The sequence below is a fragment of the Camelus bactrianus genome, chromosome 12 (assembly GCF_048773025.1).
Source record: "Camelus bactrianus isolate YW-2024 breed Bactrian camel chromosome 12, ASM4877302v1, whole genome shotgun sequence".
Lineage (NCBI taxonomy): Eukaryota > Metazoa > Chordata > Mammalia > Artiodactyla > Camelidae > Camelus > Camelus bactrianus.
In genome coordinates, this window is record NC_133550.1 from 39,872,361 (window position 1) to 39,896,663 (window position 24,303).

The 24,303-nt window shown below is 39.8% G+C and overlaps 1 protein-coding gene across 4 annotated transcripts in view; it reads right to left on the reverse strand.

Moving 5' to 3' along the window:
• Positions 1-24,303, reverse strand: part of PLXNC1 (plexin C1) — a 141,796-nt gene that overhangs the window by 66,514 nt on the left and 50,979 nt on the right. For 3 of the 4 annotated variants that reach the window (XM_074375266.1, XM_010962730.3, XM_074375267.1), the window contains 5 exons: positions 19,367-19,481; positions 12,104-12,251; positions 8,997-9,084; positions 6,873-6,975; positions 6,630-6,731 (listed from right to left, as the gene is read on the reverse strand). In XM_074375266.1, the coding sequence (XP_074231367.1) occupies positions 6,630-6,731; positions 6,873-6,975; positions 8,997-9,084; positions 12,104-12,251; positions 19,367-19,481 (556 nt within the window). The remainder of the gene's footprint in view (positions 1-6,629; positions 6,732-6,872; positions 6,976-8,996; positions 9,085-12,103; positions 12,252-19,366; positions 19,482-24,303) is intronic. The other variant, XM_074375265.1, reaches the window with a different exon arrangement.

Below are 24,303 nucleotides of genomic sequence, written 5' to 3' on the forward strand. Positions count from 1 at the left end.
ATGACCGAGAAGGATCGAACTAATATATTAATGAAATGTATAAATTGAGAAGAGTGGTAGCCAGCTGTGGAGATGGTAAAGTGTAAAAGGAAGTGAGACATGGAAAGAAAATGGCAAAATACCATTCTGCCAAAGAAAAATGAGAGCACTGAACAGAATGAAAAGGTTATATCCGCCTGATGTTCAGCCCCCAGGAAAATGCTCCTTCATGGGGGCCCCTGGGACTGGCCACATGGAACTTGGGATGTAACTGACACTCGGTCCCAGGAATTGTCAAGAGTCAGCATGTCGACCGAGACAGACTGGAGACTTCCAGGAGAAGGTGACAGACCAAGGCCCTGTGCTGAGCAATCAAGGCTCACTTCCCCAACCTGGGGGACTTTAAGGTGAGGCTGCCAAGGCCAGTCCATAAAGTTGTTACTCTTGGTCACTGACCCTTCCGAATGTGGCTCCTCAGAATCGGACAGGTGCCCGGGACTCTGTGACCAGGGAGGGCAGCTCCTCCTCCCCAGCAGAGACCTCTGCTTGCAAATTTAACCCCATCATTCAAAATCCACCCCTCTACCGAGTTTCAACTTCACCATGAGATTCTTGCTGCTCCCGTCCCCTGAGGGCCTCAGTTTCCCATCTTAAGCCTCTTCTGCTCTCCTCATCTTGGAGAATATGCCAGCCTTGCCTAGGTCTGCCGTCCTTCTCGTCCCAAGACTGGACATCTTTGTCCCACCCCAAGCCTGTGCACTGATGAGGCAGGCTCTGCCAGCCTAGAAGAGAAGTCCCTTCCAGAATGACTTTTATCATCATTACTACATGGTCTAACACCTGTTTAAATTTGATTGAGTGGTGATTAAAACCCTGGGCTCTGGAGTCAGACTGTCTGGGTTCAAATCTCATGTCTATCATTTATTACCTACTGACCCTCTGCAAGCCAACATTTGTCTATTAAATGGGAAAACAGGCCCATCGTGAGGCTTAAATAAAGGGACACTCTGAGCTCAGGATACAGCACAGGCTCAACAAATATGGGCTACACTATTCAACCTAGCACATCCTGGCATTCCTTCGTGTATCTTTTTCTGAGTGCACACTCAGATGCTTCATGAAAACGAATCTTACTTCCTCTGAAATACTGTACGTTCTACAATGTAAGCTCCACAGGGGCATACATCTTGCCTACCTGTCTAGCACATAGTAGGTGTTCAATAAACACATTTTGAATGAATGAATAAAGGAGCAGTTGGCAGCGAACCAGTGCAGTGTTCGGCCCATAGAATCTACTCTACAAGGTACATGTTAAACTTGATTTCACTTTTCAAGGCAGGAACCCTGAAGAGATGATGTGGACTGCCTGGGATAAGTTAAAATGCACATCAAAAGTGATGAAAGGAGGGAAGAGGAGTCGTGAGGAAGAGAAAGAATGTGAATTCTCCGAGAGCAGGAAGCATGGCTTTGTACGGTGTATTCCTACCAGGCAGTGACAGCGTATCGTGAAGAACAACAAATATTAGAACATCATATCATAGATCTTCACAACCTTTCCTTAAGCACAGGAAGTAGAGGGCAGCCACCTCTTCTCTTAGCAGGTGGAGGCACCAGATATAAGACTGTTAAGAAAAGGAAGGAAAAGAGGTTAGGACAGGGCAACTGGGCCAACCATCTCTGGCAGAGACTGGCCCTTATAGCTGAAAGCACTTCTCATCCAAAGGGCAAACATAGGTTTTTGAGTTCTCTTTCCCATTTCAGTGATGCTTTTCCTAACGCAATCCCCCCTGGCAAATGACGAGACATGTTTTGGGGTCACGGTCAAGGGATGGGTCGCAGGGTCATAAAAAGGACCAAAGTAGGATTGAACCAGGAATCCTCCTTATAAGTACCACATCTGTGGATGAGCAAATTAACACATTAAAGAAATAAAATGTCATGAAGAACATTCTAAAGCTGCTGAAGAACAAAGTCAAAACCCCAAGGCCTACTGTGTAAGACCTTCACCATAACTTATAGATCTATAGAGTCTACAGATGCAGGTTTCAGGGTCATTTAAGCCCTGTTTTGTTCCATAATTTCCTGCATCCTTCTGCTCCAGCCAAATTGAATTCCTTGGGGTCTTCTGTAATAGGTACCCCAGAATTTTCTGGCGACCCACTATGCTGTTGCTGATGCTAGTCCCTCTGCTGAGAAGACCCTCTCCTCTGTCTCAACGTGTCTCCTCCCTCAACCGTTGGCTGAAATGCCATCTCCATCAATCAATCCACCCGTCAATCAAAGACTTAACCAACTGCACTGATTAAGTGTTTTTAACTGCCAAGTACTGGGCTTAAATAAACAGGAATGACAAAGACAAGGCCCCAGGCAGAGAGAGGCTCTCTGGGTTTGTACACTTCCTGGTTCTTTCCCTAGGTTAATATTTTTTACTTTGTTTTCTTACTTATGTACTCATACATGTTCAAGATTCTTGAAACTGCTGAAAAGAGATGTGCCTGATTCATTTGTGTCCTCCTCATGGTATCCTTAGGGCTCAATGTAATGGTATCTACTAGGGGCTGGATAAACACCTGTAGGAAGAATCAATCCAAGCTCAGCACCAGGAAACCTAAGATTGTATCTGCACCATTCACAGCTCATGTTCCCAGTGCCTGGCATCTAGGAAACACTAGGTACACATGTGATACGGAAGATGCACTGAAGGAAAGCCCTTAATGGCTCCTCGGCTAGGAACAGAGTGGTGCTTCATTCAAGGCCAGCACAAGGACCAAAATGGAAACCTGGATTTACACATTCCACATGGTAAAGAAAAGAAAGCAGTGTATCACAGAGCATGCAAAATCCCTCCTGGGCAAATAATGCTCCATTCCTTATCAATCAAAATTAAGATTCCATTCTGAGTCACATATTTAAAGAAAATATTTCAGTCTCAACAAAATGTCTTTCTCCAAAGGTCACTCACAGAGAAGCACTGAAGATAGGTCTGAGCTTTTGTTTATATCCAGCCTCCTCCTGCTCTCTGGATGACCCCAGTTCTTTTAACCACATAGTGTCAAAAGTCAGAAGGTTCAAGGAGACACAATACAGGAAACCAGGATGCAGTGACTTTATTTTTTTTAAGTAAAGTTTAAAAAGTCATTGCTTGAGCTACTACTCAACAATAAAAAGGAACACACTATTGGATGAATTTCCAAAGAATTCTGCTAAAAAGGCCAATCCCAAAAGGTACATCTGATGATTTCATTTATATAAAACCCTCAAAATGGTAAAATTAAAGAAATAGAGAACAGATTAGTGGTGCCAGGGGTCAGAAAAAGGGAGTGGGAGTGAGGAAGTGGATGTTGTCATAAAAAGGCAACATGGGGAAGACTTGAAGTGACAGAGTTGTTCTGTGCCTTGACTGTTGTCACTGTCAATATCCTGGCTGTGATATTGTGCTACTGTTTTGCAAGATGTTACTATTAGGGGAAACTGCCTAAAAGATATATGAGAGCTCTCTGTAGTATTTTTTCACAACATGTGGAATCTACAATGATCTCAAAATAAAGTTATTTTTTTTTTCCAAAATAATCATGAAAAAGAACAAAGTCAAAAGACTTATAGTTTCCAATTTTAAAAGTTATTACAAAGCTACAGCAACCAAAAGAGTGTCCTATGGGCATAAAGAGAGACATACTGTCCAATGGAATAGGGTAAAAAGTCCAGAAGTAAACACTTGCATGTATAGTCAAATGATTTTTGATAAGGATGCCAACACCATTCAATGGGGAAAGGACAGTCTTTTCAATAAATGGTGTTGGGAAAACTGGATATCCACACGGAAAAGAATGAAGTTAGACCCTTCTCTTACACCATATAAGAAAATTAATTCTAAATGGATCAAAGACCTAAATGTAGGAATTAAAACTATAAAACTATATATAAACTATATATAATATATATATAAATTATAAATATATGTAATATATGTAAAACTATACATACATATAAAACTATAAAAAAGGGGTAAGGGATTAAGAGGTACAAACTACTATGTATAAAATAAATAAGCTACAAGGATATATTATACAACATAGGGAATATAGGAAATATTTTGTAATAACTATAAATGGAAAATAGCCTATAAAAATTTTGAATCATTATATTGTGCACCTGAAACTTACATAATATCAACTATATCTCAATTTAAAAAACAAGACAAAAAAAAACTCTTAGAAGAAAATATGGAAGGAAAAGCTCATGACACTGGATTTGGCAATGATTTCTTGAATATAACACCCAAAGCACAGGCAAGAAAAGGAAAAATAGATAAGTTAGACTTCATTAAAATTAGAAACTTCTGTGCATCAAAGGATGTAATCAACAGAGTAAAAAGGCAACATATAAAATGGGAGAAAATACTTGCAAATCATATCTGGTAAGAGGTTGATATCCAGAATATAAAAGAACTCCTACAACTCAACAACAAACAACAAACGACCTCATTAAAAAATAGGCAAAAGACTTGGGTAGATATTTCCCCAAAGAAGACACACAAATGGCCAATAAGCACATGAAGAGATGATCAGTATCACTAAATCACTAGGGAAATGCAAATCAAAACCACAATATAATATCACGTTACACCCATTTAAGATGGCTACTATCAAAAAATGAAACTAACAGTGATGCAGGTGTTAGGTATGGTAGTAATCATTTGCAAACATATCAAATCAACATGTTGTACACCTTAAACTTACACTATATGTCAATTAGATCTCAATAAAGCTGGAAAAAATGAAACTAACAAAAAGTGTTGGCAAGAATGTGCAAAAATTGGAACTCTTGTATACTGTTGGTGGGAATATAAAATGGCACAGCACTAAGGAAAACAGTATGGCATTCCCAAAAACGTTAAAAAATAATAGGATTACCATATGACCCAGCAATTCCACTTCTGGGTATATACCCCAAGAGAACTAAAAATAAGGTCTTGAAGAGATATCTGTACACACATTTACAACAGTATTATTTTACAATAGTCAAAATGTGGCAGCAACCCAAGTGTCCATCAATGGATGAATAAATGAAATGCGGTACATACATACAATGGAATATTATTCAGCCTTAAAGGAAATTCTGATTCATGGTACAACATGGATAAACCTTGAGGACATTATGTTTACTAAAATGAACCAGTCACAAAAAGATAAATCCTGGATGACTCCATTAAATGAGGTATCCAGAGTAATTAAATTCATAGAAACAGAAAGTAGAATGGTAGTTACCAGGGGGCAGGGGAAGAGAAAATGGGGAGTTATTGTTTCACGGGTACAGTTTCAGTTTTGCAAGATGAAACATGTTCTGGAGATGATGGTGGTGATGGCTGCACAATAATGAGAATGTACTTAACACTACTGAACTGTACACTGAAAAATGGTAAACTTTATGTTACATGTATTTCAACAAAATTTTTTTTTAAAAAACTGAAACAATAACAAAAGAGAAATTTAATTTTTTTTAAAGCCACTGCCTTTTTAATTCAAACACCTGTCACTATGTTTTAGTTTTATAAACCAACAGGAAGAGAAAAGTAGCTCATTACTTAATAAAACCCAAAAGACTTTAAAAGTCTGGAGATACTGGCACACCAAGCTTTTCTAATGTCTTTAATTAACTTCATAATCCATTCTGATTCACATTCCCCCTGCTTGTTACTTAATTCACCCGAAGTTACTATCAACTTTCTAGCAGTGATTAAAAATGTGCTACTTATTTATTTGGCATGTGACCTTAAGTAGCAGCAAAAGGATAAATCAAAGCCACAGATTAGTCATGAAATAGAAAACTGAGCCTTTAAGAAGACAACATGTTACTGTTTTTAATTCCTGTGCTCCCACTAGACTGAAGGTTAATGAGAGCAAGAACTTGTCCCTTTTTGTTTTTCACCACATGGTAGATGCTCAGTTAACTTCCGTCGATTGAATGAAGCCAGCACTTGTGTGCTAAGCTCAGACACCATGTTCTGCCGGGAAGTGTTTACATGGCCACATTCTCTCTTTTCAAATGTCTGCCAGTTGAGCTTGGTGATTTACTATGAAGAAAATAAGAGGAATTTCCAAGGTAATTTCATGGAAAGTGTTTTTCTGTGAAAAACATTTTTGAGAAGTGAAGAGAAATGCTTATTTATTATATAGAAACAACTCTCCATTTTGGCACTATTAACTACTGGTTAGATCATCTCTACAAAGTAAAGAAAAACAATCCAAGGAGATTAGTTTGTATATTTTGCATAGACACACCCAGCCCTCAAAAATCCCTCAGAAATGCAATTATAATATGTGGTTAAAAATTGAAACCCCCTCAGTGCTGTGTGCTATATACTTCCTTCTAACTCTCCCTGAGTGAGCCACAAAGTCACCTTTAAAATTTTACTTCTACTGGAACATCATTTTTCATAATTACAGAATTTTAATTTCTTTTATGTGAGTGTACAGCCTTTGATTTATTGAGCCAACTAAATGAAACCTGGTTAAAAACCAAAGGTAAAAAAGGGAATTTTGGTAGAAAGTAAAACAGGGAATTTTTAAAAGGAACCCAAAGTAGTAGGAGTTGTTTTTGCCATGTAAAGGGGGATTTTTCCCATTATTGATGCAAAGATAGGGTCTGACCTGCAAGCCTTGGTTAGTTCTGTTACTCTTATTTTCCTTGTATCTTCCTCCTCCTACTGTCTTGGGTGGTGCCCATTTCTCAAAAGCAACTGTACAGAGTTCCTGAAATAAAGAACATCCCTTCAACATCCAAATGGGTGGAAAATTCAGAGTTTGAAATAAACACAAAAGACAGGCTGGGACTGGGTGGCCACAAACATTTATTTTTGGTTAAGCCTTCTAATACCGAAAATGTTACTTTACCTGGCTTGTCTTGTAATCAGAAGGGTCACAAGCTGTGAAGGGATGGATACATTTTCTCTCACTTTTACACCACGCACAGCCAGTTCCAATGCATACTGGGCATCTGGCAACACGGAAAACCAACTTAATTCCTACATTTTTAGGAAAATGTTCATTCATATCCTAGAATTTCCCTCTGTGATGCCACGTGTGAGCACTTTACAGAAGAAAAAAGATCCCTGGATAGACTGTCATGAACCCAGGGGAGAGAGGACAGTCCTTTGACGCTGGGGAGAGAGTACTGACTCTGTGCCCTGCTCTGGGCAGCCCTCGAGGCTGATGGACCATCATTACACTTGCTGGGGTGTTGCTATGGAAACCTGAAGCTGGGGTCGCTTGCTGTGTCGGTAGATAATAAGAACCCAGTGAATCTGTGAGTTCTGAATCCACTTCTGCTATTTGTCTACCTTCAGGTAAGTTTCCCTCTGGAGACTGTTCTCCCCGCTGCCCTCCACCGTACCCCCAAGAGCCCATCCTCACTCACTGGAGCAGTAACACCGCCAAATGCCTGTAAGGTGGGAAACTAAAAGTATTTATCTGGCAAGCAGAGAAAACGGGGTGCCACTGTTTGCTTTTTAATCAAATTAAGGAAGAATTGTGTCTACTAATCAAATAACCTATCATGCATGGATAACAGCGGGAGAGTTGAAAAGCACTTAATAGGATAATCGGAGTCAGAGAAAGAACGATAAAAATGGAAATCGAGGTGGGTCTGGAAACGCCGCCAAGGGAGGCAAGAGGAAGCCTCAGCCCAGGGACAGGGGGCACTATTCGTATTTCATATATTCTTCAAAAAGTGCTGAAGCATCCTGAGGTTCTGACCTATAGAAATTGCAGGTTTGATGGGAGAAGAAAGTACAGACTCGCTTAAGTGCTCATCTGGCACTGAAGTGCACTAGAAGTAGGTTCATGATGTGCATGCCTGTCGCTATCCCCCAGGTGTAATGACTGTACTGAGTGCTTTTCGAAGAGGAAGTAGGCACCCAAGGAAAAGGGCACTCCCCTCCGGGGAGTTGTGGGTCTGAGGTCTGGTTTTAATTACATAGCTGTGGGACCTGGGGCAAGTCATTTCCTCCCGCTAGGCGCCTGCAACTGGGGATGGGGGAGCTGTACTAAGTCCAAACTCTCCTTGAGCTACAAAACTCTACTTAACTTCCCTCCTCTTTTTCCTTTTTCCTATTTTCATGGACTTCTGAGGCTTTCTGTATCAAGTTTGGTTTTTTCCTAACCTGAATTCATCCTGTTTGTTACAAATCACTGAACTCAGTCCCTCTTTCAAAGTGCCGCAGCAGTAAAGATGAAGTCCAGTGGCTCTTGTTTATACAGCTGTAGAGTGGCCTCCCAGCTCAGTTTCGAGTTTGAATGCACTTTCCCCGTGGAAACAAGGGTCCCCAGGCCAGACCCAAAGAAATCCACACGTGGTACTCACATAGTTGGTCAATCAAACCACTGAATGAACTATTGAATCAATAATAATCCAGTTTCCCATTTTTCCATGGGAACATCCATCCCATCTTCCAGCTGGAAAACCAGGAATCTGGGAAACACATTTCCTCTGTCTTCCCTCTGCTTTAGAAGCAAGAGTGAGGTGTGGCTAACTCAGCGGCGTATGTAGCTCAACAGGGCCAAACATGGTACGAAAACAGGGGGCACAATTCACACGTTCTTCTGATGAAAGAGACTGTCTCATGTCCTTCTCCTTGACTGTGACTTCCCTCATCTCATGCTCACTCTCTCTCCCTTGACTCAAATTCCCAAAGCCACTCTGATCAGGGGAGGACCTAGCAGCCCCCCTTCTCCTGTTACTTCAAGGCCATCTCTCCATCTGAGGAAAACATGTTTCCCTGTGGGTAAAAAACACCTCAGCACAGTTGTTTGCCTCTTTGCTGCTCCACCTTACTTATTAAGGCTTGAATGAGCCAGCTTATTAGCTAAGGGGCCCTCCTATCTCCCGTTAGGCCACGCTCCAAAAGGCACCTTGGAAAGTTCTACTGCACAAAAGAGTTCTTTAGGAAATCAAAGAGTAAAGCAAATAAATAAATTAAAGCCAATGAGAACATAATTAAATTTCAGATAAAATCTTACTCTCTTAATGATGAGCAGTTGGTAAAGTTGAATCTTTTTGACAAATGCCAAGAACCGAAGGAGACCGTCACGTTGACAATTAAAACATCTGGAACAAAGAAGGGGATAAAGTCATTTATGGTGGAGCCCCGCTATCATCAAGCAAAGCTGTAAATGCAAAAACTAAATATTTTTTCCCTCCTCCACACAGAAGGGGTGTGTGCACCAGCTGTTCGCGAACATTTCAATCAGTACGTGGATCCTTCCCGTGGGCCGTTCACGCCAGGCAGCCCAAGTGCACAGCACAAACCTCCAAACAGACCCAGGCCCACCTCGTGTTCCAAGCCTCCCATGGATAATCACTAGGAAAAAGCCATTTTACAGCCCATTTACATTTCATACTCTCCCCGGGCTCACTATCTCAGTTTGTAATTGGCCACAGCATAAGAATAAAACAAGTCACTGAGCGAGAACTGCCTAGAACATGATAACTACAATGTTAGAGAGGAAATCCTGCACCTTCAGAAAAATCCGCACAAGTATTTACCGAACAAACTCTAAAGTGTGGCTCCCCCAGGGCTGCGATCCATGATCTTCTCGGAGTCAACTGTTGCCAAATCTATGATGAAGGTTTTATTTTCTTTTGAAAACCTACCCATTTGTTAGAAAACCCCAAAAGAATAAAGTAATAAGAAAGATAAAAACTGCTAGGTCACCATTATAGAAATGGCATATTTCCTGCATTTCTTTAACATACATACTCTAATCAATCCAAGGGGATTCCCACACCCAGTTGTCCAGCAGAATCATTTGAGAAATTGATGAAAACATAGCTTCCAGGACGCATTCTTACATATTCTGATTTAGCAGGCCCGAGTAGGTCCAGGGAGCTGTTTGTAATCCTCCCCATGCAATGACTGTATAACCAGGTTTGGGTGCCACAGCCTGGAGGGGTGCCTTTCAAATCCTGTTGTGTCCAGGGACCAGTGCTACCCTGGGATGTTTTCATTGTCACCCACTTTGGTATTAATATCTTCTTCCTTTGATGAATTAACTGGCAGGAGTAGATGATACTTTTAAAATGAAAACTCTTTCCTTGACAAAAATAAGAAGCTGGCCTAACTTTGCTGGCACCCCTCATTTTCTTACTGAAATTTTATTAGTCTGTGATTCCTAAAGTCTGAGAAGCCTTATATTAAGGTGCTTCTCTGCAGCAATAACATTCATTCTGAAAGCCTGGATGTCATATAAAATTCTGTTCACATAAAGTGAGTATGCATGAAATGATAATCCTCTGTTCCAAAGACGAGGAGGTTTGGAGGGCTGGCATGACCTCTCAGCAAGAGTATTTGAACAGACACTTGATAAATGTTAGTAGAATGAACACATGGACAGTAAGCACTGAGGGACTCCCTGAGAAAATACATGTCAGTGGAATCTCCAAGTGTCCAGTGATGGAGACTAGCAAAAGTCATACTTCTCTGAGTATCAACTGTGCACAAAACACTGCTGGGAAATGTCACAAGGAAATGAATATATACGATCTCTGCTCTGGAAGCATTCACAGTGATTCTAGAAGAGATAAAATAACTTAGGTGAAAAGACACAATGACAGTATAGTCAAGGAAACATCCTATGAGTCCATGTAGCACCTAGGTAATCAAGATCGGTGTGCCTGTGGGGGACCCAGAGGGTGTTGGGATGATCAGAGCAGAATCCGTCAAGACTACATAGAAGAGGTGACTTTTCAAAGCAGAAGGACGAGGCTACAGGATTTGGTGAAAGGGGCGAGGCTACTGTTGGCCACAAAGGTTTGGCAATGGCCACTGGCTGGGTGAGTGCACAAGGTGGGAGGTGGATTGTGCACTTGCTCAGGATACACAAGGCATTCAGAGAAAAGGGCAAGCAAAGGGTCGGGTGCAACTGATGGAGGCTCTAAAAGCAATCAACTAGCCTTCTGAGGTAATCTCAAATACTTCAGAAGTATATTTTATAGGTGAGCAAGACCTGCCTTTTAATAACCATGAACTTGACTCTACTTTTAGTCTTTCTCATCCAAAGGGACTCAGGAATCCTCCGTCTGTCCATTGTAATTCCTAACCATCCGTTAAATCCATCCATTTCTCTCCATCCCTATCTGCCTCCAACTACTTCAGCTCTCAGTCCCCTTCACCTGGATCACTGCAACAGCTTTCCTTTTATCTGATCTTCAGAACTTCCTCGCCTCCACCAGCCCCATTCTCCACGTGCAGCCATTCATTTGACAAAATGTATTGATCATAAATGGATACATTGTGCCAGACACTTTGTAATGTCTTTGGTATTCATTTTCTATCACTCCGCTTTCTACCTGTCCTGATCCCATTTGCCTTGGCCATAAAGAACCTCTTTTGGCTCCTCAAACAAAGATTTTCTCTCCTGGCCATCACACTGGTTGGTCTCTGCTTGGAATACTCTTCCCCTTCTTTGTCCGGATCAACCCTGCTCATCCTCCAGGAAGATTTCCTTGTCCCCTCTCCTACCCACTAAGTCCAGTTAGGTGCCCTTTTCATGCACTTCACATGGTGTGCTACGTGCCCTGCATGCTACACATTGTGCTGTAATGTGCTGTTGACTTGTCTCTACCCCAAGAGGCTATAAATACCGTGAGCAAGGACCAGGTCAGTCTTTTTTGGTCACTGTATCCCTATCACCTAGCACATAGATGCTCAATAAATACTTCTACATGAATGAATGAATGCAATGAACTAAACATGATAGAATATTGGCCATTCTGTTTTCTCATCTCACCAATGGCATTCCCAGCTTTTCAAATCTCTGAATTATCGGAACCATCTGGGTAGCTCAGCTCAATGGTCTCTGGCTTGACTCCATTTGCCTAATCAACTTACCCTCCTCCATCATTCTCCAGTCACACGTGATAGTGGCGTCCTGCAGTCAAGGGATGAGTAAAGCAGAGGTGGGAGTGACCAAGGGAAAAAACAGGAAGCAGGGAGTAGGGGGAGAGTGAGTCTACAGGGTGGGACTCTGAAGAGTCTCTCATTTAACTGGCTTCCCAGGCAATCTGAACTCAGGAGCTACTCTTGCCTTCTTCACTCTCTAACAGAAAAACAGCAGAGTACACTTGCCTTTGTAGATTGCTCTGGTCGGGATGCTGCAGGTGCAGGTCTCATTGGATACGCTTTTGCCCTTGCAGAGCATCCTGCCGGTGTCCACATTCTTCACTACGCACTCTGAGTGTCTTGGAGAGAAGCTTCCCACCACGGTCACTGTCGTCTGTGTGGGGAAAATGATTCAGGAAACAAATCATTGTTTTTCTATCATTTCCACCCATCCTAGTGCCTTAAATGAACTCATCCTCTGACCTGCCATAGAATGAGAATTTCTCAGATTGCTGATGCAAAGAAAGAGATGTTTTATTGGCTATTTAATTTGCTCTTTTGTGAACTGAATATGCATATTCTTGGACCATTTTTCTGCTTTGTATGTATTTTCCTTATCAATTTTAAAGAGCTCTTTGTATAGCACAGATATTAATCCTTATCTGTCGTATTTCCAACACATATTTTCTCCTAATCTACTGTTTATCTTGCAATTCGCACATGTGGTATCTTTTACCCTACACGATGTGTTTTTATGTAATCAAATACAGGGTTTCTTGTCTTGGTTATAAAGTTCTTCCCAAACCCTTGCTTATATACACGTATTATTCCACCATCTTTGTTGTTTTATTTTTTAAACTTATGTCTTTAATCCATCTGGAATTTATTTTTATATATAGTATAAGAGTCCAACTTTATTTTTATCCAGATAGTTAATCAGCTATGTAATAACCATTTACTAAAAACAAGTTTTTTCCCACTGAACTGAAATACCACTTTTGTCATATATTAAATCACCATATACCTGCAAGCTATTTCTGAACTTTGCACTGTTCCAATTATCTATTGATCTACTTCTATTCCAATGTCATCACATTTTTACTACTGTGGATTTAAATATATTTATGGCAACCTATTTTTATTTTCATAGTTTTTTTTTTAGCATTTCCTATACATTATTGTTCCATATAAACTTTAAGACCATTTTATCCAAATAGGGTGAGAAGACTATAAGTTTAACTGGAATTGAACTAAAGGTATGCATTAATTTTAGGATATTTTGTATCTTTATGATGTTAAATATTCCCATCCAAACACAAATTTTTTAATTTATGTTTAGCCAAAAAAAAAAAAAAAAAAAAAAAAAAAGGAGAAAAGAAAAAGTAAAAAGAGGAAAATTAAAGAAAATAATATGCCAGTGGGAAATGCTTTTTGCATCAGGGGCCTGAAGGGAATCTGGTGGAGAAATGGGCTAAGTATTAGGAAGCTGGAAGCACAGGAAGTGAGCGGTAACCTTATTACCCATGATGAAGACACTACCCACACAATCTTGCGGTGTCCACCTGCTGTTATACTTCTGACTGCCCTCCACTCAGACTCTGCATGGCCAGCTAAGAACCTGCTGTCTCTCCTCCTCTGATAAACTTGCTAAATCTTTTCTAGCCCTGGGATTTTACCCTCATCTTTCCATTTTCAAAAATTTCTATTTCTAAGCCCTAGAATCATGCTGGAAGAACACAAGTTCACACAGTCCAACTTTCATTGACCAAGAAGTCAATGGTTAGAAGTCCAACCGTCTCTAGGGGACCTGAACATCAAAATGAACCCCAAACCACTCCTACCAGCCCATCTTCAACACCTGGCTGAACTCTCGTTCATGCTTCAACCCAGCATTTCTATCTGTTCTGCACACCTGAGAATAGGCTCTTAACACACATTATCCTGTGTGTGTATGTGTATGTGTGTGCGTATACACACATACACACACACCTTGAATTGAATTCATTGCTCAAATACCACAACAAAAGAATCAGAAAGTGTTTTAAAATCCTACTTTGATTAGCTGCTTTAAATTTTCCACAGTTCCTTCCAGTTTCCATACACAAAGTAGTTACCTAACTGTAATCATTAGTCTGTTCCATAAGCATTCATCAAACTTTTAAAATTTGTCAAGTGCTACACAAGGTATTGAATACTTTGTGAACCAAAGAGCTACAGTCATCCTTGCCCTTAAAGAGCTTATAGTCTAGTAGAAGTATAAGAAAGTCACTAGATGAAAATTGGAGGGCCACTCAGTATTAGGAGATCATTAAGAGATGATAGAAGCCTGGGCTAGGATGGTACAGTGGAAACGGAAAGAAATGACAGCTTCAAGATACTCTTCAGAGGTAGCATGGGCTGGGATTGGAAGTGGGACATGTGGACATGGAGGATTTGGTGAGCACATGGGTGAACAGAGATACCATATATTGTAATGGGACACACTAAGCAGGAGACAGACTTTGGGTGGAAAAGTCAAGACTTCAGTTTTGGATATGTTTAGTTCAAGATACCTGTGTGATAATTAAGAGGATATGATCCTGGAGCTCAGGAAGGGAATCTAGGCTGGAGAAAAAGAAGACATGGACATAGAGATGGTATATAAAGCCATAGGAGTGGATTGTCTGTGGACAAAGTATAGAGGCGAGGAGAGAAGATCCAAAACTGGGGAAACAAGTCCAATATTTAGAGTCAGGGAGAGAAGGAGACAGCAAGGGAGGCAGAGGCACGGCCAGGAAGGAAGGAAGAGAGCATGGAGAGGGTGTGCCGTGGAAGGCAATGGAAGAGAATCCCAAGAATGCAGCCAAAAGGCCAAGTAAGATGAGGACTAATAGTGCCTGCTGGAATGGCTCAGTGGAGCTCAGTTTCAGGGGAACAAGGGGCAGAAGTTGGAGTTGATCAGAAAATAGGAGACAGTAATTTTTTTTTTCAAATGCAGTGCAAGGAGAGGGTATCCAGGGAGTTGAAGGTATTTTCGGTTTCCAGGCAAGAATGGTTAAAAAGCTGATGCCTTAGCTTAATGAACCCAACGTAGGAATCCTATCAGGTTAATAGCTCTTTCTTGAATTAAGCTGGACAAAGAGGGAATGAGGGGGATGGGTATATAGCTCAGTGGTAGAGTACATGCTTAGCATGCACGAGGTCCTGGGTTCAATCCCCAGTACCTCCACTGAAAAAAGAGAGAGAGAACGAAGACCCAAAGGGTCAGATGAAATATAAAGTCTGAGTGTTAATTAGCTAGTAATGTCCATAGGGCCAAAGAACTTCCTGCCACATAACATACTACCAACAGACCTTATTTTATTGAACCTTTCCTCTTATTGCCACAGTTTGGTTATTTCCAAGTTTCTAATTCTATAAATGCGGCTGCCGTAACATCTCTACACTTACGGTTTTTCTTCTTCCAAATTACTTTTCAGAAGTCTTAGCCTGGAGTTAGTGCTTTAAACAGAATGAATGTATTTATGACTTTTGAAACATACTGCCAAATTGCTTTCCAAAAAGGTTGTGTTAATTGGCATCACCATCACTAGGTGTTAGCATACCTTACTTTCACTTTAATTTGTTCTTATTTGACAACTGGTGAGGATGAATGATTTTCCGTATCTATGTCTAACCCTCTAAACCTCCTTTTGTGAGAATACACACTTCTGCCTGCTTACTTTCTGGTGTCTGTTTTTCTTTTTCATTTCTTCTAGCTTTAGTATTTTGAAATTAATATTTTGCCTGTTGCAAATATTTCCCTGAAGTATGTGCTTTAGTCGTCTTATTTTTGTCATATAGATTTTTTTAAAGTATATGAATACTTTTCTTTTGCTATTACATAACATACTGCTTCAGAGCCAAGAAAATTATACTTCTATTATCTGATGCTCAATTATTTTCTGTGCTAGGTTTTTAGATGGATTTCTTAATTAGACCAAATTTTATCTTTATATTCAATGTAAAAAATGTGAATTAAATTGTTTCCATATCATAAGCCAATTATTTCAGCAACTTTTATGAAATAACTCACTTGTTTCCTCCTAATTTGTGACAAATAATCTTTAAAATTTTTACATCTATTTCTGAGCTTTCTACTCTATTCCATGGATCTACATTCCTATTTATAAACCAGAGTCCTGGCCTGAATTATTGCCAATAATATACATGTTTACAATCATCTGGAAATGGTCTTGCTTAAATAAAGTTCTGTTTTTTCAATATATATCTTGTATATTCTTGACCAGTTCATATTATTCCAGATGAATTTTACATTAATTTTAAGACAAAGCCTATTCAAATTTTCACTGGGATCACACAAAATCTAGAAGACATATTGAGGCAGAGTGACATTTTTATGATATCTTCCCTCCAAGAAATGTAATTTACATTTGGATATATTTAAGATATGTTTCATATCTTCCAAGAAAATATCTTGTGGAATTTTTATTATATTTTTATATTTGCTTATGCTTTTAGCTAATAAGTCTTCCCTAGTATGAATTGTAAATAACCTCGGTAGACCACTGCCCCACTATCTAATTATTACAGAACGTGCTTAAGGCAAGCTGTTGCATAGCCAGAATTACTGTTTTTGGTAGCTGGCTTCAACATATATCTCATAGTAAAAGTAACTTTAAAATATGGGGTATATACCTCACTCTTTAAGTTTATTCTGTTGTTTTTAATGAATAAGATCTTTTATTAATGGATGGTAACAGTCTGTACTACATGTAGTAAGCTTACTGATACATGAATATTCATTGAACATGTAGAACTTTATTTTACCTTTATTAATCAGAATAGTTTTAAAAGCTAATGTATTTAGAATTTACAGATATATAACCACTTAAGATCAGCAAATAATGATTATTTTCTTCTATTCCATTCCAATAATTATTTCTATTACTTGTTTCTTGTATTACTGCACTGGATACAACTTTAAAACAACATTGGTTGTATCAATGACAGAGGAACTCCATGTTTCCGTTCTGATTTGTAAAAGAATGTTTCTAATCTCTCCCTTAGGAACCATGCTGTTTATAGAAAGTATTTTTATTACTATACCTTTTCTGTTTTTAATCAGTATAAGCCATTTTTATTGAATGTTAGAATCTCTCTATAGGTATACAAATAAAATTTTACATAATGCAAACGTGGGATGCTACACATCCTTTTTTTGTGTTTGTCTGTGTATGTAAGAATTTCAGTTTTCTTTTTCTTTTTTACTTGTCTCTGACCTTCCCTCTCCACTACTTCAGTCATTCCATCAGGGGAGCTTATGTTTATGACCTAGTATGAATTCTTCCGTATTTTTCTCCATGCTTAAATAATCAAATAGCGACAATATACATAAACACATACAGGGACATTTTTAGGTCAATGTAAGATCATGTTGTAATACTTTCCTGCATCTTGATTTTTTACTCAACAAAAACTCATGAAATCCCTCCAAGACAATTGGAATTGCTCTAAATATTTCTTTTTAATGCGAGTTTCGTGATGAGGATATACTATCTCCTAATTGTTTTGTGTAAAGAGACAAAGCTTCTTGGAAACAGAGGCTCTGTATCATATGGGCTTTTTCCATACCTAGAAAGTTACTAGAATGTTACTAGGCACATGATGGGCAGTTAGCAAACACTCTTAAACCAAGCTAATAGAAATGGTGAAAATCATAGACTGCCATCTCTATAGGTTCAGGATAAGGAATTACTTAAGTAACTGAAGATCTGAGACTTTCAGGCAAGTCACAGATAACCATAAGGACAGGAAATATTTTGAAATAATATGACCAAGAGACGGGGTCAGATATCTTATCAACATTACTAAAATCATCAGCCCAAAGTTGGTTTCAAAGAATAGCTTTACTCAAATGACTGAACTCTTACCTCCTTTACCTTGACAATGGTGGTAGGCTGGAGAGAGTGAGGTAATGGCTGTGTGGGAAGACTCTAGAGGGATTAGGGTAAACCACAGTGGGACTCAGGGTGGGGAAGAAAGCACTAGTGGTTGTTTGGGTAAGCATGCTTTGTAATGTTCCAGACTAGATGTGAATGGTGATTAATTTATACGCATGAACTCAAAGGTAGGTAAGCAAATTGCGTGAGCAGCACTTTTTATTCAACGACCAAATTTCCCTTACTACACTCACCTGAAGTATTACCCTTAAAATTTTCAAAATGATAAAGGAAAAAGAGCCTTGTGGAATTTTAACCACTCACTGGAGTCCTGGGTGTACTTACTGATCATGGTATTTTCTACTAGTTTCTATCAGCACCAACGTCAGCTATTTTCCAGACTGATAAGAGCAATAAAAACTTGGCCATACCTATACTTACATGCTTAAGCATTTTTCTCACAGAATCTATTCACTCTGGCTCAGGGCTGGTGGAGGCCTGGATGAAGGGTCTGAAAGGGTTTTTTTTGGCATCCCCTACCAACACACCCTCCACATCCCTGCCCACACAAGGACAACAGAAAGTGACAACAGCAAAATAAGTTTAGACCCATGAGTTCTGATCAGTTCTGACGTGAAAGCTTGATTCCATTACTTATCATTCATTAAATGCTCTGGCTCTCCTTTATTGAATGTTAAATCATCTTAAATGGTATGGTTCTTGCTATTTGAAATGGCAAAGTGTAAGGGGAAAGAGAAAGTGGCCCATTTCCTTGTTAATGTGGCATTCAAATAAAACAGAGTGAGCTCAACAGACAGGTCAACTGGCTGCTGATGGGGATTTTGTACAGTTATTCATAATACAAGAGCTGTAATTAGGAAGAAAATGTCTCCTTACAGCCACTGAGATAGCAAAGCAGGAATTCCATTCTTCCGCATGGGGCGCAGTTGGTATGTGAATCAGAACATGCTTGACTGGGCTCATGTTGCTTCCTGTCTCTCATCCAATGGCAGGGCTGATGTGCTGGCCCTGGTGGACCTGCCACGGCCAGAACCCACTGACTTTCCCAGGGACCCTACTTGCAATACGCATGCCCACATTGGTTTCTCTCCTGCTCTATCAATACTGCCTGAAGCCAAGTCCACAAGACAGTTGTAGAAGCAGCCTGAACACGTCAGGAAAATGAACCATAAACCAAAATTCTACACTTAAGCCACATTTAAGGAGTCTTGTTGCTCATAAATCTGAATTTCTTTTTTTTCCCTCTCTTTTTATTAATATGTTTTTCTACTACACTAGTAGTCCTTCCCTTCCTCGGTTTCAACAAATGAAGGTCATCGTCAGCTCCACAAGATGACAAACTCCACGAGGGCAAGCCCATGATTCAATGCCCTGTTCTCCACTACATCCCCATTATCTTTCAAAGCAGGTGGCATCTGGCAGGCTCTCCATAACAGGTAACTAAATGAGTGGGCTCTCACAACTAAGCTTATTTTATCGCAAAAAAGATAGTTTATACACAGAAGGAAGTTAGCATGAGTTGTGTAAAATGAGACAGTAGAGACAAATTAAAAATCTTTCCTCTTACCTTATCTCTACTACTTCGAGACAGGTGAATTTGAGGGCATTTTTTCGCTCCGGATGAAATATCCAGCCAGTTTTCTGAGTTCTTTAAATGCACACAATCTTCTTTAAAAGTACACCTGTCAAAAAAAAAAAAAAAAAAAAAAAAGAAAAGAAAAAAAGGCAGCAAAAAGAGCAACCCCACACATGCATTAGTTAAAACTTTCTCGTACTTGGCTTCAGTACAAAATGCCAGACTTTGTATAGTGGATTATTGATTTTGAGCAAGAATAAGAACACGATGCTAAAACCATGAAAAGCAACAGGAAACCAGCAGAGTGCTTTTTCCATCATGTCTGAGAGCAGAGAGCAAATGTGGACATGTTGAACTTAGACTCCTGAGCCATCTCTCAAGATGACATTGCCAAATAGATCCAAAACACATCCTCTTGTGGATGCTAAAATTAAAGAGCTCCCTTCCAGAAAAACCTAGCACAGCACAGCACAGCCCAAGAAAGGGATTACATATAGAATACATTTTAGGTTTGCCATTCCTTCCCAGAATATCAACCCATTGTGTAATTTTTTTGTTCTTTAAAAAAAAAAAAGCTGCCATTTTGTGCTTTGCAGTATGATAACTAAATAAAAATATTACAAGGGCAGAGTCTTCCCAAGAATTTGATAAGACATTCCATAACCATCTGCTACATAACATTTATTTAGACAGATACCAAATTATATCAAGAGATATTGGGTGAAACACTTTCCAGGGCTACTTTCCCAAGTCAGCCAGCTCAGAGGATGCCCGCAAATAAATCTTAAGCTGTGGCCAGGACCAACAACTTTGATAAACACGATCAGAAACTGACAGGCGAGATCACTGCTTTGCTTGATGTCTCGATCACTCTAGGTCATGCTCACTTCCAGAAGGGCCACCAACTTGACAAGAAGAATGAACACCAAGGGCCACATGATTTCCAAGTGGTGCTGAGCCCCATGGACGTTCCACTGAACAGTATCAAGGACAGAACAAAGCATCCCTGTTATCTATGCCTCCTCCAGGCCTAAGGTTAAAATGAAGCGGTGGGGTAGAACCAGTGACAGTTTTAAAAGAAACTGAAAATTCATGAATCACAGGAGATTAAAAAGCAACTCAATGATAACCACATTCAGCTGTGGGGAGTCCCTGAAAGGATGTGAGTGGAGCCAGGTGTGGTCCCAAACAGTGTGCTTGACTTCACAAGCGTTTTATTTCTTCTTCTTTCTCTTCTCTCTCTCTATTTTTAATTCTTAAGAATTTAAGCCCCATGGCTTCGTCTTTGAGCACTGCGCTAATTTGAATATGACAAAAATAGAACAGGAAGCCAGTGAGTTTCATTAAGCATCATCCCCCAGCGCAATACTTCCAGCGTGTCATCATATTCTAATATTTTGGGGAACCCAGCTCACAGGGAGCACATCTGGGTCCAAACGCTCCTACATCTGTGTCAGTTCCCTCACCAACATCATGACCATGGGGATTTTCATCAGCAATCCTCCAAAGCCATAAATTTATCTGACCCTGGATGGCTAGTTCGTCCGTCACGGACGTTAAGTTCAAATTAAACCTCTCAATATCAGGGCGAGCCTGCACTGGAGGGACATGTGCTGCTGGATTCAAACACAGAGAATGACAGGGCTGGGTCCCTACTTTGTATTTAAAAGAGATGCTGACGGACAAAAGCTACCTGCCTCTCAGGGACATTCTGGTCTGTATAAGGCACTTCCTTTGCCTAAAGAAGAAGAGGAAGGGGAAAAAAGCCAGAGAGACTGGAGAACAAATATTTTTGTAGGCTTTTAATACTGCCTGGGGGTCAAGGCCTGAGGCTGCCAAAAAAACAAGTGTAAAATATTTCATACAAATAGTGCTACAATTTGCCAATCTGTAGGCAGAAAACAGTGGTGCCACTGAGTTATCACTCCCTTTTCTGAACTCCTATAGAATTTCTTGTCGGAACCACACATTTTGGTATTTAATCATATGCTGCCTTGAATCACAACTTAATTGTTTCATACATACATCTATGTCATTCCCCCCAAGTAAGCTGTAAGCTTCTCAGAGGAAGGGAGGATGTCTCTAACACTTCTTCCACAGATCCTTCAGTGTCTGGCAGCATGATATGCAAATACTAGGGTTTCAATAAATATTTTTGAATGAATGGATGAAATATGAAATCTCTATAGGTCCTACCTGTAGGTGATTTTTCTTTCTAGAGTTTCCTCATGATTTATGTCTGACTCCTACTTATAGCAAAGACACTGTTTTTAATGTCAGCTAATCTGAATCTGGAGCCAGAGAAGGAACAAATTAGAAGTGGAGGTTTTCCTTTCATGTCTTGGGGAAAAATATATGTAATAGGCCTTACATTTCCTATTTTGTATAAGGTAAAAATAAAATTTAACCATGTTAAGCAATTAAACCTAAATTCCTTGTTTATAAAATACCTCTGAAATGTCTATGCTCTCATTCCTTGTTTCTCATCAGTTGAAAAATAAAAATAAAAAAATAAAAAAGCAAACCATGACACCAAGAATATAGAACCAGATGGTCAAACAACATCTTATTAATTCTCCAATATTGCAGATTATAAAATCTTCATGACAGCACATTATCCACATATTCAAATTTCTTAAGGAGGGGGAACAGATCTTATAGCGCCCACGTTTTAGTAAACAAACCCAGTTACTCTGAAATGGTCCCCTTTTGAAAGCTATCACTCTCATTCCTACGTATCAGTGAAAGCGATGGTCAAGTGATAGACACTTAAGCCTCTGTCCAAATAAAATTAAAATCTCATTGTCAGACACGACTCTTGGTGAAGTCTCAATGAGGCGCTCTCAAAAAGGCTGATCTCTTAACTGGCTTCATTTCCATTTCTTCAGGCCACAAATAAGAAGAAAACTGGATTCAAATAAGAATGAGGGCATTCTGAAAAAAACTGAAGATATATATTTGCTTTTCTTATCTTATGCTATGGCCCCATCCTCTACAGAGGGTCTATCCCCAAATCCTAAGTATTTTATTTTTCTAGTCCTTATTTCCAGCTAGATCTCATGCCTACAAGATAAAGCCAATGTGCAGATATTAGTCTATATGCAAATTAGAAAACAGAACAAGCTCAAATGCAAAGAAATAATTGCCTGAAGAAAAACAAACTTTTGGTAGGTGAAAACAATTTAGTGAATGAAACTACTTAAGAAGGCTTGTTTAAAAAAATCTGCTATAGAGCTTAATCTATCCAAAATAATAAGAGTTTAGTATTACCACTCAACTATGTAAGTATGTGGACCACCCCTAATTCATAAAAAAAAAAAAAGTATGTTCAGAACTTCCCTGGGCCCTGACTTATGAACAGAGAGAGTCCAGACCCTTGTTTCCAAGTTTGCTGTTTGGAATTCAGAAAGTGTTTGCAAACAGTGGCTTTGCTTCCTGTGGAATCTGTCTAAACCCTGATGTCCCTGAGTAGCTACCCCATCACGTAACTGCGTGGAGAAACGCCCTGGGCCTGGCACTGCTCTGAGTGTTTCTGGTTCGTTACAGTCCTCTGCTATTAGTCCTCACAACCACCTAATTCTATAGCGATGAGACAGCGGCTCAGAGAAGTGCTATAACGTGCCAAAGTTGCACAGCTCCACGTGGCAGAAGTCTGGCTTCAGAGCCACACTCTTGGTCACTGGGCTGCATGGTCGCCTATGAGCCCTGACTGCCATTTAATAATGTACACAAAAGAACAACGCTCAGAGTTCCTCCTGGCTTCCTGGGGCCCCAGCAGTGTTTGGAGGGTGGGGCTGGGTCAGAATGAGGTAACGCAGATGAGGCCCCAGGGACCAGAGAATAGAGAAGGCTTTTAGGACGAAGAGGGGAGCAAGGATTTGGGAGGGAAACACAGAAGTGGGGAAACTGAGAGTCCTCTAATTTTCATCCATCAGCCCTGAATACAAAACATCCAACTGCAGGTTAAAATTCCAGGAGGCCCCCAACTCACAAAGCTATTGTGTTTCAAAATTTTGCTTGCAAACCATCTGTTTGTAATACGGAATACTTTTCTCCCCATAGAAATAATGTTATAAACAGTGATTAGGTTTCCAGGTTAGCCCACAAAACCTATTTATCTGTAATGGAACTTCAATTCTCTATATTTGCAACCTAAGAGTAGCAGGAAACAATGAGACTGAAGCCATTTGCATTATATAGCAGTTTTTCTTCTTACTTGTGTTCCTGCTCATCTGGTAGTCTGGGAACAGTGCCCAGCTAGATCAACTTTTAAATTTATTACTACAGTTTTGTATTTATACAGTATTTCTATTTTTTAAAGAGTATGGCTTAAATTATTAATTGTTTTCATGCCAACGTAAAGACCAGGGAGACCCACCTTTGAAAAGGAGTTGATGTTCTCAGGCAGGTAAATGCCTATGGGATGTGCTGGGGGACCCTGAGACTCTGATTCTATTAGACTAGAATCTCTTAGTAAAAATTTACCACTTACTCAACCTTGAAATAGAAACTCTGAACTCAGAAATGTAACTTCTACTTTCTGCCACTCGAATTTCATCAGCATCCTCTAATCTAATTGTTCACCAAGAGCAGACAGTCCCTGAAGTAAACTGATAACTAAATATCAGGTAATTGGCTTGAATGTGAGGGTTGGGGTGACCTGTTCCAAAGATTCTACACTGATATAACATCAGAAAACTTTTAATAAGAAAATAATCCAGCCTCTCTCTCAGAGAACAGGAGACTGTGTACACGCTGGGGTAGGGGGAGGTTTTGCCACAAGAGCATCCCAAGGTCTTCTGCTAAGTGATTTGAAACAGATGTCTACAATTTTAGGAAACGCACGGAGCCCAGAGGAGGGGCCAGGTGTTCCCCAGAATCGAGGGACTTTTATTAACATCATCAGCCCATGAGATGAAGAAACCAAT